The 18,272-nt window shown below is 41.9% G+C and overlaps 1 protein-coding gene across 1 annotated transcript in view; it reads right to left on the bottom strand.

The window, feature by feature from the left end:
• Positions 1-18,272, bottom strand: part of LOC124751482 (fatty-acid amide hydrolase 2-A-like) — a 249,336-nt gene that overhangs the window by 72,675 nt on the left and 158,389 nt on the right. The window contains exons 6-7 of the mRNA XM_047248989.1: positions 13,265-13,422; positions 5,172-5,315 (exon numbers count right to left, since the gene is read on the bottom strand). Coding sequence (XP_047104945.1) covers positions 5,172-5,315; positions 13,265-13,422 — 302 coding nt within the window. The remainder of the gene's footprint in view (positions 1-5,171; positions 5,316-13,264; positions 13,423-18,272) is intronic.

Genomic DNA, 18,272 nt, shown 5'->3' with positions numbered 1-18,272 from the left:
GCCCTGACTAGTATTATTACGCAATCTGACTGCAAAGAACAATGTAAGAAAATTTTCGTAAACACAGTTAATTAATTAAGACCCCAGCAACTATAAAAATCTACGAAACCAATGAGCACAAGAGTAACTGTTCTGTATGTGGGAGTGTGACTCAACGTCCACATCTGGCACGGTTCTTTTCCAACAAGACAAGAATTTTGATACCAATTATACTGACGTGACAAAAGAAATTTAGAAAAACTATAATTACGCAAAAAAAATCACAATTACACTCTAATCCAAGAACACAAGCCAGATGCTTGTTGACTGAACCTGTAGTGACACATTATTTCAGATACACAACTAATAAAGGAACATTATAAATTTTACCTTCATATATTGACGAAATGCACTCATTACAATAACATCTGCTATCTCTCCCATCAAATCACTGCATAAGACAAGGAGCAACACTCTTTACTACCACATCTCACTCCGACTTCACGACAATCACGAGCTCTTAACACACACTGTGCTCTCTACTAGCACTGACTGCCACGAACTCTAAACAGGCACTGTGGAGGCGGCTTAATAGTACTCTTTGGTGCACTCTCTGGCGCAGTGGCACAGTGTAGCCACCTTTCAAGTAAAGAGCAAAAATTCATAGGTATCCAAATGGCTCTGAGCACTATGGGACTCAACTGCTGAGGTCATTAGTCCCCTAGAACTTAGAACTAGTTAAACCTAACTAACCGAAGGACATCACACACATCCATGCCCGAGGCAGGATTCGAACCTGCGACCGTAGCGGTCTCGCGGTTCCAGACTGCAGCGCCAGAACCGCGCGGCCACTTCGGCCGGCCATAGGTATCCGATTAGTGGCAAACGTAACAGAAGTGGTTGGCATCAATAGCTTAGTACAACATAAAACTGACAAAAGAAACTGTATACACAAAAATTGTATAATAGAACTCTGATGAAATGAACTACTCGCAAACGCTACGGCGATTGTCGTATGAAGACTTTTTTGCGAACAGTATGGGTTTGAAACCATCGACAACTTGTCTATAGGCGACATGCAGCTGGTTGTTTAATAAACTCCCATCTGTGAGCTCAAGATGTTTATAGATCTCTAATTCTTCCCAAAGGTCCATCCTACGCCCTTTGATTTCTGTGCGTAGAATAACTGTGTCTTCCAAATTTTTCGGTGTGTGGTTGGCAATCAGTAGATGTTCAGCGAATGTAGAGTTATGTATGTAAGCTCCTTTCTTTCCTAACAGAAGCTCTTTGCATCGTTCCCTGTCAGCTCTGAATGTCTGACCAATATAATAATATGGGCAAGATAGCGTAGATGCAGGACAGTTTCAAAACGGTGTCTGTAGGTGATGTACGTTACAAGCAACGTGGCGTCATTGAATTTCTCTCTGCAGAGAAAGAAACTGTGGGAATATTCACAAACGCTTGTGAAAAGTCTATGGAGCATCTGGTGTCGACAGAAATACAGTTAGTTGCTAGGCACGGAGGGTGAGGTGATCAGAAGGCGGTTCGGCGGAGCTCTACGATTTTGCAGCGTTCGGGGAGACCATCCACGACTTTCACACCTGACATATTGCAGCGAGCTGATGATGTCATTCGCGAGGACAGAGGCATTTCGACTCGGCAGTTCGCGCTGCATGTAAAGGAAGCGTGGATGCAGTTGTCCACACTCTTTGGTATTCAAAAGTGTGTGCAACATGGGTCCCGAAGTGTCTATCGATGGATCATAAATCGCACAAAAAAATATTTGTCTTGATTTATTGCAACGTTTTGAAGCTGAGGGGGAGGCCTTTTTATCCCGGACTGTAACAGGTGATGAAACCTGAAACATATGTTCACCATTTAGAGCCCGAAGTAAAACAACAGTCGAAACTTCCTGCAGACGAAAAAATTCAAAGCAACTGTTTCCACTGGTAAGGTCTTGGTCATTATGCTCTAGGACTGTGAAGGTGTGATCCTCACTGAAGTGATGCCAAGAGGCAATACCATTAATTCAGAAGCATATGTCAACGCATTAACAAAACTCAAGACGCGCTTCTGACTACTTCGGCGCCACAATAACCCAGGAGATGTTTTGCTGCAACACGATACCGCTCGGCCCCACACAAGTCTGAGGTCTGCTGAACACCCTATCCAACCTACAGCTCTGACCTAGCCCCCTCGGAGTTACACTTGTTTGGGCCATTAAAGGATGCCGGTCGTGTAAGACATTTTGAGGACGAAGAGGAGTTGATTCACACAGTGAAGTACTGGCTCCGCCATCAGGACAAGAATTGGTACCGCCAGGTCACACTCAGTCTTGTTTCAGGTAGGAGGATGGCCGTAGAAAGTGATGGAGATTACATGAAAAAATATGATGTGCAGATAAAACTCTATTCTTTCGTATATGTAATTCGCATTATGTTCAATAAGGAATTGTTGAAGAAAAAAATGCGGTGCATTACTTTTCGGACAACCCTCGTAGTATATTATATGCATTTGTCTTTTTCAACATTCTATTCTATACTTGTCGACTCGCATGGTGTATTTCTGTTAGTAATTTCAATGTGCTTACCGTTATTAGCTGTTTAGGCCGCCAAGCGTACATGTTTATCGGCGCATGCGCCTCAGGATTTGTTCCTCTCGTATCCACTCTCTCCATTCTCCCTCAGTCGGGATGTAGCTATTAACTTAGCATGTTATTTTAAGAGATTGGTTTTGCTGATTTGACAAGCCGGTTTTAATGATGTGACAAGTCTTTGATTCTACTGATCTTAACTTTTACATATGGACATTCAGACCATTGACGACAAATGTCATGTGGAGATAGCTCTACTGACTGATTGCTGAAGTGAAGTTTATAAGTACTACTTGTCCTATGTTGGTATGTATTATATTGTTTGTGACATTCTTACACTTTTTGTAGGGAGTAGTTCCTGTCTGATAAGTAATATGGGTCCATGACGTTTTGTTTGTAAGTTGGTCACCGCATTGGATGGATGCAGGTTTGTCCTTCTGAGATATACTGGTTGAAATCCGTCGAAACCATGGTAAAGGTTATTTGAAAACTACCATTTATTGCAACTGGTTGGCTGTCTACTACACCTGCTGTTCTGTAACCGTTGCTGTAGTGCAGCCATGTTCAAAATATTCTGTAATTAGACTTTCTATTTCCTGTCAATCGAAGAGCGCTCAGGTAGACCCCTGTGAGAAGGGAATATTGCAAATCATCCGGACGTAGCAAAATATGTTCCCAGCTTTTTCGGAAAGAGGACACAGAGGAAATATCATTGGAAGGAAAATCAGCGTTGGCCATATGTTGCTGACAATAAAACAACAAAATACGGCCATTGCTGATTTTCCTTCCAATTCTATCCACTATTTTGGTCGTGGTGCACACAACACGCCATGGAGTCGCCAATCACGGAAATATCATTTTCGTAGTTCTGTATTGAAGAAAATGCTGGATAACGAAAGGAACCTTTTCAGATCACGTGCTTAGTTTCTTGGTTATTAGAAACGTGTAACAAAAGGAAAGTTATATTAACGAGGTCAAATGCGTCGTATTACTGAATCAAATATGCCTTTAAGACTAGAAAAATAACTGAAAATGCATTCCTAACGTTGTGCTATTCGTTGTAGCGCTGTAATATTAACTATTTAAAACAACAATGCTAATTTTAAATAGTAGTCAGCCAGTGTTTTGGGGCTTACCAACAATGCGGCGCCGGCTGCAAAGCAATATGCAGCGTGTAAGTCTGTAACGCAATTTTCCCTTATTCTACCTCCTTATTGACAATTTGTAAGTGAAATGTAGCTTTGACCATAGAAATGATCTTCTCATGTAACAAAGATGTCAGTCGGCACTCCGGTGGACATTGCGCTGTTTTTTGTGTGAGATACAAGTGAAGATACATTTCTGCCACATCTCTAAATGCGAAAACTGGAACAACATGTAACTGAGTAGAAAGCAAGCACAACTTAACCGGTAATATATCGCAAATATACATCTCGCGAAGTGTAGTAGCTGAACAAAATTGTTGATTTTGCACAGGCGAGCTGCAGCATGCAGTTGCTGTCTATATTTTAACTATGTACTCACGCGTAATGGAATAAATAAGAATACATAAAAATGTCTGATTGTTGTATTTCTTAAAATAATAAATTTACTAATAGATTAATATCACTTTCAATAGACTCTCTCTCTCTCTCTCTCTCTCCCTCTCTCTCTCTCTTTCTCTCTCTCTCTCTCTGTGTGTGTGTGTGTGTGTGTGTGTGTGTGTGTGACTGGGTGGGTGGGTCGATGATGGGCTGCATGACGACGTAGTACTTTTTTTTTTTTTTTAATTTAGCTCCATTTGGGACCTGGAAGTGCTCAGCGACCTTACTTATTTCAGTTGGTGAAACAATTACAATAACTAAGTTAATAACTAGATCACAGAAGCACTACTAAGTGCGCATAATGGCGTAACTAAATTTTGGTTTTGATACAATACCCGTTTAACTTCTTGTTAAATTCTATAGAAAGCAGTGTATTTGTAATGTTTCTACGAGGTACGTTCAGTAAGTAATGCAACACTTTTTTTTCTAAAGTACACTGGTTTTATTCAGGAATTCAATACACCACATTAAACCCCATTATTTTGGCTACAAAACCCCGGTTTTCAACATAATCTCCGTTCAATGCGATGACCTTATGGCACCTTACTGGCAGGACCACTTTACTGGTCGAAGTCAGAGCAACCGACTTGAGGCATCAATAACTTCCCATCATCCAAATACTGCTTCGTGTGGAGTGCATCCGTCATTGGACCTTCGTTGCTCTTGTGGTGTGTGTGTGTGTGTGTGGGAGTGTGTGTGTGTGTGTGTGTGTGTGTGTGTGTGTGTGTGTGTGTGTGTGTGTGTGTGGACGAGGGAGGGAGGGGGGGGGGGGCAAATGCTGCGCTTACCTCACGCAGTGATGACACCACACACGCTTACTGGTTTGGCACACCACAGCAAGACAGTCGCTTCTTTCTAGATAGTGCACGCACATGTGCTTATTTTAGCTCGCTGATGTTGGCTGTGGCTATCACAAAACATTCGTGGTCCGAAGTCGACCGACTTCACTTAATTCGGAAGTAGAGAGGCCAGGGACACGACACGACGTCGTGAACAAAGAATATGTGGTGACGCACCTGCTGGGCCGGGCGGTCCCTCACGGAGTCCAGCCAGGCGACTGCCCTGCGCAGAGCGTCCTTCTGCGCGCGGCTCACCGAGTCCGTCAGCACGCCGCCGCCGTCGTCCTCCATGTACAGCACGCGCACCGACTGCACCGACACCTGCACCACAGCACAGTCGTCATCCACCAGCAGTATACACAGCAGTTGCCTGAGGACGCCGCCAACTGTGGACGCTGAGCACTGGTACATTTAAGTGGTAACACAATTTCGTGGTATAATACAAAAAAGCGTATGCCACCGAAATATTTATTTTATTTAGAGATGTACTCACCTGGCCATTACAGCCATTACGCCCTCTCTCACATCTAACCAGTCATTCCCAGTGAGTCAACGTTACAATATCGATATCACACTCTGAAGCGCTAAAGAATCTAGTATAGGCATGCGTATTCAAACACAGATACGTAAACAGGCAGAATACGGCGCTGCGGTCGGCAACGCCTATATAAGACAACAAGTATCTGGTGCAATTGTTAGACCGGAAACTGCTGCTACAAAGGCAGGATATCAAGGTTTAAGTGAGTTTGAACGTGGTGTTATAGTTGGCGCACGAGCGATGGGACACAGTATCTCCGAGGTAGCGATGAAGTGGGGATTTTCCCGTGCGACCATTTCACGAATGTACCGTGAATATCAGGAATCCGGTAAAAGTTCAAATCTCCAACATCGCTGCTGCCGGAAAAAGATCTTGCAAGAACGGGATTAACGACGATTGAAGAGAATCATTCAACGTGACAGAAGTGCAACCTATCCGCAAATTGCTGCAAATTTCAGAGCTGGGTCATCAAGTATCAGCGTGCGAACTATTCAACGAAACATCATCGATATTGGCTTTTGGAGCCTAAGGCCCAATCGTGTACCCTTGATGGCTGCACGACACAAAACGTTTACGCCTCACCTGGGCCCGTCAACATCGACATTGGACTGTTGATGACTGATCGGACGAGTCTCGTTTCAAATTGAATCGAGCAGATGGACGTATTAGGATACGGAGAGGACATCATGAATCCATGGACCCTGCCTGTCAGCAGAGGACTGTTCAAGGTGGTGGAGGCTCTGTAATGGGGTGGGGCGTGTGCAGTTGGAGTGATATGGTCCCGGCGGAGGTTCGAGTCCTCCCTCGGGCATGGGTGTGTTTGTTTGTCCTTAGGATAATTTAGGTTAAGTAGTGTGTAAGCTTAGGGACTGATGACCTTAGCAGTTAAATCCCATAAGATTTCACACACATTTGAACATTTGGAGTGACATGGGACCCCTGATTCGTCTATATACAACTCTGACAGCATCCGTTACGTCGATTGTGCATTCGGACGGACTTGCGCAATTCCAGGACAATGCGACACCCCACACCTCCAGAATTGCTACAGAGTTCAGAAGAGATCTCCAACCCCTCGTACTCTTAGGGATTTATGGACAACGCTGTAGGGTTCATGGTGTCATTGCCCTCCAGCACTACTTCAGACATTAGTCGAGTCCATGCCACGTCGTGTTGCTGCACTTCTACGTGCACGGGGGAGCCCTGCACGATATTAGACAGGTGTACCAGTTCTTTGGTTTTTCAGTGTATAATGTTCTTAACTTCAGTAGGACAAGTTGGGGATACTTTCATATGACTAAATTTTATGAGAGTTAATTTTTCAACATACTGTAGTGATTTTTCTCTTGAACTGTTCGTCCCTATGCTGTTTACTATATTTAAGAAATGATTATTAAATGCTCTTGCTACCTGTGACTCATCATTCATAGCTCTTCCATTCAGTTCAGTAGTAATGTTATCCTGTTCTGTAGCTGGTTGTCCAGTCTCTCGTTTTACTACATTCCATATAGCTTTAAGTCTGTTGTTGGACTTACTGATTTCTGTCATATGCTTGTTACTTGACATTCTATTAGCCTTTCTTAGTAGTTTTGAGTAGTTTTTGTAGTTTGCAACTACTGCTGCATCTCTATTTGTTCTTGCCAACAGTTACATACCCCTTTCCTTTCAGAAGATTCTTTAATTCCTCTAGTGATGCATGGTCAAGGATACCTTCCCTGATACTTGAGTGAGCCGTGGAGGATAAATTCTGTACGGTACAGAGATAGGAATATATCCAACAACAGTGGTCTTGTGTGTATGAGTTGTGTTTGCGTGAACGTATGTATGTTGTACATTTCAGAAGAAGTCTTTTTGGCCGAAAGCTTACTTGTTTAGCAGTCTTTTTTTCTGGTTAGTGTCTGTGACTCAACATCTCCACTATGTGGTGAGTAACCTTCTATCATTTTCATAATATTGCCATTATCCCATACTGGATTACCCATTGTTTAAATAAATGAGTACATGGAAGTGCTGGTCTGACAAGGGGAGGCCACGAAGTTGGGATCACAGATTTACTTCAAACTTTGTATACCTTTAGTAGGCCATTAAATCAACATAATGTACAAGTAGTTAAGATGCACTTCTCTATCAGTTCCGAGAAAATCGCAAGAGAAGTTTTACGCATCTATTATGTGGCTTATGTGATTAGCGTTCGAGCTTCGTAAGACGAACGCCTATGAAGCGACAGTTCGACCACCGCTCAAACTTAATTATTAATCTATTTCTTTTCATCACTAGTATTATTATTTAATTTATACGACATTTGAGAAGTAATATAATGAAAAAAAACACTTGTATTTCACGAAGTTTCAATTTATGTTTTTCATGTTTGTATGGCATACTATCCTGCAACGTGTAGCGTCAAGATTTCATCCGACGAGTAAATTGTACAGTACTCTTGTGGTCTGGCACATTGTGACTTAGTGCATTACTGATTCTGAATAACGTCATTCGCATCAGCACTTATTGAGGCTTGGCTTGGGCTTTCCAAGCCTGCCCCTCGCCCTTTAAAATTTAATTACAAATAGTAAATACCCAAATAAAATATGAAATTTATTACAACTTCATGAAAATACACGTGGTTTTTTTCATTATAGTGTCTCTCAAATGTCACATAAATTAAATAACGTGACCTGCGATGAAAAAAAGATAGATTAAGAACAACTGTCACCAGGATTCGAACAGTCGTCTCGTTCATGACCCTCTTGCAAAGTGCGAACGCTGGCGACTTTTTTTATTATTCTCATTTTATTCGTTATTGTTCGTTGTAATTGCTCTGGGCGGACGTCCCATCACACCCGTTCTAGCCCAAACACTCACTTTTTTATTACAGAGGGCAGCCTTGACCACAATGACTTCTTACGGCCGGCAACTTCGCACAGATATATCACTAACATAATAGACGCGCAAAACTTCTCTCGCGATTTTCTCGGAATTGCCAGAGTATTGCACTTTAGTACTTCCACGTTACATTGTTTTAAAGACCTACTAAAGGAGCACAAAGATTGAAGTAAATCCGTGATCCCAACGTCATAGCCTCCCGTTGTGGGATGAAGAGGTTAACGCAGGTGAGAAATTCGTGGCGGGCCACACCTAACCTGTCTTCAGACTGATGACCAAAAATAATAGTGCAATAGATATGTAGTCATTAGTAAAATGTTATATAAAGTCCTTGTTTAGTTAAATGCTAATATGTCAAAAGTGATGTTTGTCTTGCATCGGTTCCTACGATAAACTTATAGCTGCGACTCTTTGCTGTGACCCAGCACTATCCTTTCTCACTGGTGCGGCATATTTCCCAAATTATTTCCGCAGACTTTGAGAGACCTGCGACTGTATTTCTTTTTGCAAATTCACATTTACTTTCGACGTTTTCCGTGGATTTCTATTTAGAGCGTAATTCGAAAACGCGACTCTGATGAAGTGCTTGTTTCGGTGATCCGAGTGACATGATATTAATGTATTACGTCTTACCTCGCGTCTTATTTTCGCCCGTTTGGCAATGACGAAGAAAACCACAAGAGGGCAACAGCAAGTGGAAAGCGTTCGCAGAAGTACAGAAGGGGCGTTTTGGTTACTCTCCGTCAACAATGAGGCCATTAGAGACGGAGCAGAAGCTCGGATGCGGAAGGAAATCGGTTGTGTTCTTTTCAAAGGAAATATCCTGGCACGTTCCTGAAGCGATTTTGGAAAACCACGGAAAACTTTAATCTGGGTGACCGTAGAGGAGCGGGATTTTAATTGCCGTCCTCCCGAATGTGAGTCTAAACGCGTCCTGGAAAACGAAAGGTAGCGAGATCGAATCCCGGCTGGTTTACGTAATATTTCAGTCTTCCTCCAACCTAGTCTTCATCTCTCAATTATGTAAACATCCGCTAGAAACTATAAGTAGTTTGGTTCACACGTTTAACGGTAGGCCCCCTTTCTCTGGTAGGGTTACTGGGGTAGGTTAGGGTTATGCAAGTCGCAGAAGCGTGGTTCAATTGAAAGAATTGCGCAAGACGGTTGAGCCTCGTGGAATTATTGTTATTGCAATTATTACTAGTATAAAAAATACGTCAATTCGTTAGGCCGCTCAGGAATAGTCTAGTGGCCGTCGAGAAACGACTGTTTTAACCTCCTGACCACAAGATCATCTCAAACGTTAGCATCCTGCTCCGTAGAAAGCATCGGTGCATTATCGTTCCATATTTTCTACTGTGCTAACATCCTCAAGCATGAATCTACGCAGGAAACGAATCTAGATAAGGGAAAGAAGGGTGATCAAGTCACGAACTACTGTACTAGAAAAACCGGTAGACAGTTCCAAGGAAAGAAAAAGAAACACGATTACGTCAGGATGGCTTAGCTCAGTGACAGAACAGTGAAAAGAGACGGGTCCGATATGAATCGACGGTTCTTAATGTAAATACAAGTGATCCGTTTTGATCCGTCTCCTTGCGATGTGAATACTTCAAGTTATTGCTAGATCTGACAAGATGGTCGATCATATACAGAAAGAACAATGAACTCAGTGACACTAAATACAACGAATAACCATAGAGTGTGTGTGTACTTCATACTACAGTGAGGAGAAATGAGTGCACTGAACGAGTCAATATATTACTTAACTATGCTCTAAGTTCAGCGAGCAAGACATTACTGACAGTAATTGTAGTAGGAACATATTACTATAATTGAACCAGTACATGTATTTTCGTAGGAGTTGTTGATTTAACATAATAATATGATAATGGCAGCAGTAACTGGGGGTGCTAATATTTGTATCAATAGTAGACGTAGTGGTAGTAGTAGTAACTGGTTAGTGCGAGAAGTTCGTTGCGTTTTCCCATAAGTTTAATAAACGCAACAGATACATATAATGCAGACTTTAGTCAACAATAATACATTCTCCTTCACTCTTTACAACAGTCTGTCAGCGCCGCTGTGTAACATTTCGCTTTCGCGATTGTAGAAATCACATACAGTAGTTTTCAGGCGAAGAACTCTTAGAGCCATGTTAGGAGCACATTTTCATCCGGAGAGGAAGTTCCTTGAAGGTTGTTCGATAGAGAGCGGAAAAGGTGAAAATCTGATGGTGTGAGATCAGGTGAATAAGGTGGGTGGAAAACGACTTCCCAATACAACTACGGTATAGGGTTTTTTGTCAGTCTGGCAGAATGCGGGCGGACGTTATCATGGAGTACCATCACTTCAAGCGGTCTTCTTGATCGCTGTTCTCAGACTGCGTCTGCAAGACGTTTCAATCAGCAGTGATGGTTTGACTTCGAGGAAGCAATTCGTAGTACATCACGCCGTCGCTGTTCCAACAGATGCATAACATAATGTTTTGCGGATTCGCGCAGGTCTTTGTACGTTGAGTTGCTGCTTTGTTTGGGCTCAATCATTATTTTCTTTTCCTTGCGTCATTATAAAGGCGTCATTCTCGCTACCAGTAACGATACAGAATAGGAATGATGGGTGTGCTGTATGTGTCAGCTGATGACAAGCAAGCAGAGATGCAGACATGGCCACCCTCCGATTTTTGTGATTTTGGCTTAGTGCATGCTCATTCACACGATTGTATGAAATGTCTCACAATGGTGAAAGCATTACATTTCATTACATTTGCAGTTATCGAGTACACTGACGTGGATAGTTGTGGATTAATGCGTTTCAGCGATCTTCATCAATCCCAGACGGTCTCCGTAAACATGTAGAGTCACTAATGTCAAAACGATCCTTATTAAAACAAGGAGACCGTTTTTGTGCCTTGCTCTGTCCGGTGGCATTAGCCCGATACAAGTCGCAAATGTTTCTGGCTGCCTCCGCTGGTGTCACGCTTCTACTAAACTCAAACAAAAGAACATATCGGAAATGTATCGATTTCTCCACTTGGCGCCCCGTTTTCTATCGTCCACAGCAGCACTCACTATCGTCAGATAACAAAATAACAATATGTAAACTAAAAGAGCAACAGTGAAATGCAAATAAAAAATGACAACCAATAAATAAACCAATAGCTACCTGGATACCAACATACAAAACAAAAACACTGAAAACTTATGCACCACTCTAATATACGTAATTGTAATCATGATCGTTGTAATACAACCAATGAAGCAGGTGACATTGTCCTCGATGGTGAGTGTTCAATCTGAGGTGAGGGTATTATCTGGAGTGCCCCAGGGAAGTGTGGTAGGTCCGCTGTAGTTTTTTTATCTACATAAATGATCTTTTGGATAGGATGGATAGCAATGTGCGGCTGTTTGCTGATGATCCTGTGGTGTACGGGAAGGTGTCGTCGTTGAGTGACTGTAGGAGGATACAAGATGACGTGGACAGGATTTATGATTGGTGTAAAAAATGGCAGCTAACTCTAAATATAGATAAATGTAAATTAATGCAGATGAATAAGAAAAAGAATCCCGTAATGTTTGAATACTCCATTAGTAGTGTAGCGCTTGACACAGTCACGTCGATTAAATATTTGGGCGTAGCATTGCAGAGCGATATGAAGTGGGACAAGCATGTAATGGCAGTTGTGGGGAAGGCGGATAGTCGTCTTCGGTTCATTGGTAGAATTTTGGGAAGATGTGGTTCATCTGTAAATGAGACCGCTTATAAAACACTAATACGACCTATTCTTGGGTACTGCTCGAGCGTTTGGGATGCCTATCAGGTCGGATTGAGGGAGGACATAGAAGCAATTCAGAGGCGGGCTGCTTGATTTGTTACTGGTAGGTTCGATCATCACGCGAGTGTTACGGAAATGCTTCAGGAACTCGGGTGGGAGTCTCTACAGGAAAGGAGGCGTTCTTTTCGTGAATCGCTACTGAGGAAATTTAGAGAACCAGCATTTGAGGCTGACTGCAGTACAATTTTACTGCCGCCAACTTACATTTCGCGGAAAAACCACAAAGATAAGATAAGAGAGATTAAGGCTCTTACAGATGCATATAAGCAGTCATTTTTCCCTCGTTCTGTTTGGGAGTGGAACAGGGAGAGAAGATGCCAGTTGTGGTACGAGGTACCCTCCGCCACGCACCGTATGGTGGATTGCGAAGTATGTATGTAGATGTAGATGTATACATTAAAAACAGTTAAAACAGCTTCTACATTCATATTACAAATATGCTCCAGAAGCCACTGTCCAATGTATGGCGGAAGGTAAAATGCTGTATGAAAACTGCATGAAAAGTAGCATGTTGGTAGACATCGAAATTATAGCGTGGTAATCGTAGGAGTCCGCCCCTTAGCTGAGAGGTCTGGTGCGGGCCCAGGGTACGATTCAGGCCAGGTCGGAGATTATGTCCGCTCGAGACTGAGTGTTGTGTTGTCCTCATTATCATTTCATCATCATCGAAACTCAAGTCGCCCAATGTGGCGTCAACTAAAAAGACTTGCAACTCGGTGGCCGAACTTTCCCAGGTGGGGAATCCCCACCGTCAATGCCAAAGGATCATCATCATTATCGTCGTCATCATCATCATCATCATCATCATCATCATCGTCATAGTGGTAGGAATCTACAGACGTCGATAAAAAGTTGCGTTTAGCTTCAGCGTAGGAATAAATGCACACTCACTTATTGTCCAGAGGTTTACACATACGTAAATGTGATCTGTAACGGCCTACTGTTGTTATCGAGAAATGTGAATAAAACGAATGAATAATTAGATGATACGTAATTGTGCAGACGCTGGCGCCTTACCGGCTGCAGGAGGCGCAGGTCGGGGGCGAGGGGCCCGGCGAGGACGTGCAGCACGAGGGGCAGGTCCCCCGCGTAGCGGCACATGGGCGACGCCGAGAAGAAGCGCGGCCAGCGCTTGTCCGAGCCCGACGGGACGTGGCCCTCGTGCGGCACCACGCCTGCGGCACAACACGTCCACACTGTCCACCACTTCTGTCTCACACACCACACCTTCGTTCGTAGCAGAATACGAGAGAACACGCGATTCCTTAAAGAACTGGATTCCCTTGTATAAAACTGGTTCCGAGTTCTGATTACCTTACAAATGAGTTAGTGTGTTAAATATTCCACGTTAAGCATGTGTGAAACTCTCTTTAATTAATCTTGGGTATTAATAAACCGCTTCGGCTGTATTTAGTCCTTTATTTTTAGTTTTGTGGCACTAAAAGCCATATCTTCAGGTGAACATATAACTAAAACTGTAGAACTAAAACGCTGAGAACTTTGTACCGAACATTCGTTGTCCGTCAGAACAGAACACCGCTAAAAGGCGATATATGTCATGGAATAAAACAGCTGGATCCCAATGGGGTGGCTAGGTCCGCTTCTGAGGTCTATACGCAATCGCGAACAGGCGGCTCCTGACGAATAACAAATGTTGGTTACAAATTTCCGAGCTTTTTAGCTGTCATGTTTTTAGTTATATGTTCACCTGAATATGTGGCTTTTATTGCCGTGAAACCGGTAGTGATCAAAAAAATAAAGGACTAAATACAGCTGAAGCGGTTTATTAATACTCAAGGTGATTGCTCACAGCTGTGGTTGCCCTATAAGGCTGTCTGCTCTTTAATTAAATTGCAGTAAGCTTAAGACGTAGAAACGAATAATAATCGATTTCAACAGCTGCTGCGGAAAATGGCCATGCACATGAACTAGTATGGACGTCTTGTCAGGCATTTCCAAGCGGCCCTCACAAGAGGTTTAGAAGGATACATCTCAACCTGCATAAAACTGTCGAATATACTAAGTTTAACAACATCTGCAGATCAAATAATATAATACCTAAATACATTAAAATACAGGTTCAAAATAGTTCCGCCAGTGCACACAAAACAAAACAAAGAGCACAAAAAATTTGGCTAAGCAACGTAATCAAGTCTCCTTATGACAAAAAGCAAAACCTTATATGTGGTGCTACATAACGCATATTTTAATCTTACGAATGTTCTGTATAACGCCGCTGTTTTCCCCCATTTCGTTAGCAAGACAGAAAATCGTACATCTACAGTGATGGAAAAAATGAAAAATCCACAGAAGAAAGATTGCAAATTTAAAAGCTAAACAAATACCTAACACAGCCACAAATGATATCCATTCCAACGAGAAACATCATTTCTATCAAAGACGGTACTGTTTTGCATACAAAAGAAATAAAACTGCGCGAAAAAGGTCTGAAACACAACGTCTGCACACAAACAGACGAAAAATACGTACAAATCCTTGTAGTTGGATCAGAAAGCTTTCTCGGACAGGAAAGGAGACAAAATGAGATAAACGTTGATCTGACGAGAGACCTAGTCGGTAATGAAATCAAAAAGATAATAACACAGGTGCAGGAAAACATAGGAAATCAAAACAATACAGATTACATAACACCGACAAAACTAAAAAAGAAACTGCAGGAACACATCATCATTACAAGGGCAGCTAAAGGAAACGTAGTGGTTCTCATGGATAAGGAGCAATATATCAGTAAAACACAAGAGTTCATCACAATAAATAAAATTACAAAACGAAAATCAGATTCAACTAACAGATTCCAAACAAAGTTGAGAAGCGCTCTGAAAGACACTGAAAATACGCTAGAAGACAATCAAAAAAAGAAAACTATTAACAAATCCCAGTTCTCCATCCTTCCGACCTCCCCGACCGAGCCATTGTGAGTTATAGATATGCTCCCACATGCCCCCTAGCAACATACATGTTGAAAATCTTATCAGAAAACTACAAATTACAAGAGCATACTACTGCAAGAAACACCACACTTGTGATAAGCTACATAAAAGATGTAGAGGTTCCAGATATAGCCACCCTCATGTTATTTGATGTAGAGAATATGTATTCAAGTATACTAATAACTGAAACAATAAACATTATAGAACAAAATCTTAAGACACACAGTACACTTCCATATGAATACATCAAAGAAACAGTCAAGCTACTATAGCTAATAACACAACAGAACTATTTCCAGTTCAGTAATGAACTCTGTTTACAAAGTGAAGAATTACCTATGGGATTCCTAGTGTCTGGAAGGATAGCAAACATATTTATGAACCACGTAGAACATGGTACTTTTACTGCTAAATACCTACATCTTCCTGAGGGTATTTCCGGTCTGTCGTTGCAACTACAAGAAGTTTCTTCTAGTTGCAACGACAGAACGAGAATACCCTCAGAAATTGTAAAGCAACTATGGACAATATAGGCACACAAATGAAGAACTTAAAGGTGCAACATCCGAAACTGGACTAGAAATGTGAATGTCATCTTGTGCCTGATAGAGGAATCAAGCAGGACAATTGACCAGTTACACACACACACACACACACACACACACACACACACACGCACGCACGCACACATAAACATAAATTCTGTTCACATGAAATACACATTGCAGTGCAGAAAAAGCAAAATAGGTAGTTAAGTTTCTTAGAGATAGCCATAAAGATTCAGAACAGCCAACATACATTTGACCCTATTCAATACCTCCTCATTAGTTACATGATCTACCCATCTAGTCTTCAGCATTCTTCTGTAGCACCACATTTCGAAAGCTTCTATTCTCTTCTCGTCCAAACTAGTTATCGTCCACGTTTCACTTCCATACATGGCTACACTCCATACTAATTCTTTCAGAAATGACTTAAATCTATACTCGATGTTAACAAATTTCTCTTCTTCAGAAACGCTTTCCTTGCCATTCCCAGTCTACATTTTATATCCTCTCTGGTTCGACCATCGTCATTTATTTTGCTCCCCAAGTAGCAAAACTCATTTACTACTTTAAGCATAACATTTCCTAATCTAATTCCCTCATCATCACCCGACTACATTCCATTATCCTCGTTTTGCTTTTGTTGATGTTCATCTTATATCCTCCTTTCAAGACACTATCCATTCCGTTCAACTGCTTTGCTGCCTCTGACAGAATTACCATGTCATCGGTGAACCTCAAAGTTTTTATTTCTTCCCCATGGATTTTAATAGCTACTCCGAATTTTTCTTTTGTTTCCTTTACTGCTTGCTCAATATACAGATTGAATAACATTGGCGAGAGGCTACAAACCTATCTCACTCCCTTCCCAACCACTGCTTCCCTTTCATACCCCTCGACTCTTATAGCTGCCATCTGGTTTCTGTACAAATTGTAAATAGCCCTTCGCTCCCTGTATTTTACCCCTGCCACCTTTAGAATTTGAAAGAGAGTATTCCAGTCAACATTGTCAAAAGCTTTCTCTAAGTCCACAAAAAGCTAGAAATGTAGGTTTGCCTTTCTTTAATCTATTTTCTAAGATAAGTCGTAGGGACAGTATTGCCTCAAGAGTTCCAATATTTCTACGGAATCCAAACTGATCTTCCCCGAGGTCGGCTTCTACCAGTTTTTCCATTCGTCTTTGCTTAGAACTGGGTTTCCATCTGAGCTCTTGATATTCGTACAAGTGGTTCTCTTTTCTCCAAAGGTCTCTTTAATTTTCCTGTAGGCAGTATCCATCTTACCCATTTTCGTTAGTAAAAATCACAAATTATCTTCCGTCAAACTTTAGGCGGTCCTCATGTCACACTGTCTTTTGGGGAAGCAAGTACGAATTCTCACTCGCTACTCGTATGGGAATTAACCTGAGCACCGAGAGTGGGAGATTTCCCCCTCGTGCTGTTAAAGCCGGCGTATGTAGCAGACCACTACTGGACGGTAGACTAACTATTGTGCAACAAAACATGTTCCGTTTTAAGTAAAAGTAGTCTGTCCTGATTTGTACGTTAGTTCAGAGAAACTTAAAACAAAGGTGGGTTAAATTATACACTTTTGCTGATTTTCCGTTAAATTTCACATTTTATGAAATAACCCAGAAATTAATAAAAATATTTAATCAGAGACCTCAGTGTTATGTATCTACCACTTGCTTGTTGGTGACGTATAAAGTTCCAAAAACACTTGACGGAACATGATACTGAACCTTCGAAGTCGGAGTTAATGGTCACACGAACACAGCTAGTAAGTAGCCAACGGGCTGGCAATAGGGCGCTTCGTTGGCCCACTTAACACTTCGGCAACAAATCCACGAGCATTAGGCACTGTAACTTCAGTTTCGAGCCCCACGTAAGTTTTGGTTATCCCGCGTGTTAAGTGCCAGACTACAAATCCAAGGGTTTGAAATTGCGTCGGGGTTAGCCTTCGCAGTACACCGCAGCAAACTTTTCAGTTTTAGCAGCGTCTTTTGTATTCGGAAAATACCACAGTGAAGTATGCTGGGGTTCCACAGTGAACTGTAGATGGCCAACACAACTTTTGTAGTAGCACTAAGTTTATGAAACCAACTTGGAGGTTGATAACAGCTTTACCACTTATTTTGTCAGACGAGATGAGACGATATACACCTTCCTTTATTGCATGTGTAAACTAGTTCAAAAAGCAAATATTCCCAACAGGAATTGCCGTGTCTGCGAAATTTCAAAGTGCGAAGTCACACCGTTCCTTCGATATACTTGTCAGCCAGTATCTCAACTCTTTTCTGGTACGTACAAAATGAAAGCTTACGTTAAGACCCGTGATCTGCCGAATAACCTGGCAGGACTGTGATTATAAAATCACGGGCTAGGCTCACTACACATACAGCGTCCTCTCACAGCCACTATCGACAAACTACAAACGAAGATTCTATCGTAAAACGACTCTCTTTTTTGTAGTAAAGAGTGTTACATTACAGCTAACTGGAGCGGCGTAAACACCAATTTCTCGTACAGG

The sequence above is a fragment of the Schistocerca piceifrons genome, chromosome 1, assembly GCF_021461385.2.
Source record: "Schistocerca piceifrons isolate TAMUIC-IGC-003096 chromosome 1, iqSchPice1.1, whole genome shotgun sequence".
NCBI lineage: Eukaryota > Metazoa > Arthropoda > Insecta > Orthoptera > Acrididae > Schistocerca > Schistocerca piceifrons.
The sequence above is the reverse complement of the archived record's forward strand: the minus strand, read 5'-3'. Positions and strand labels throughout refer to the sequence as shown.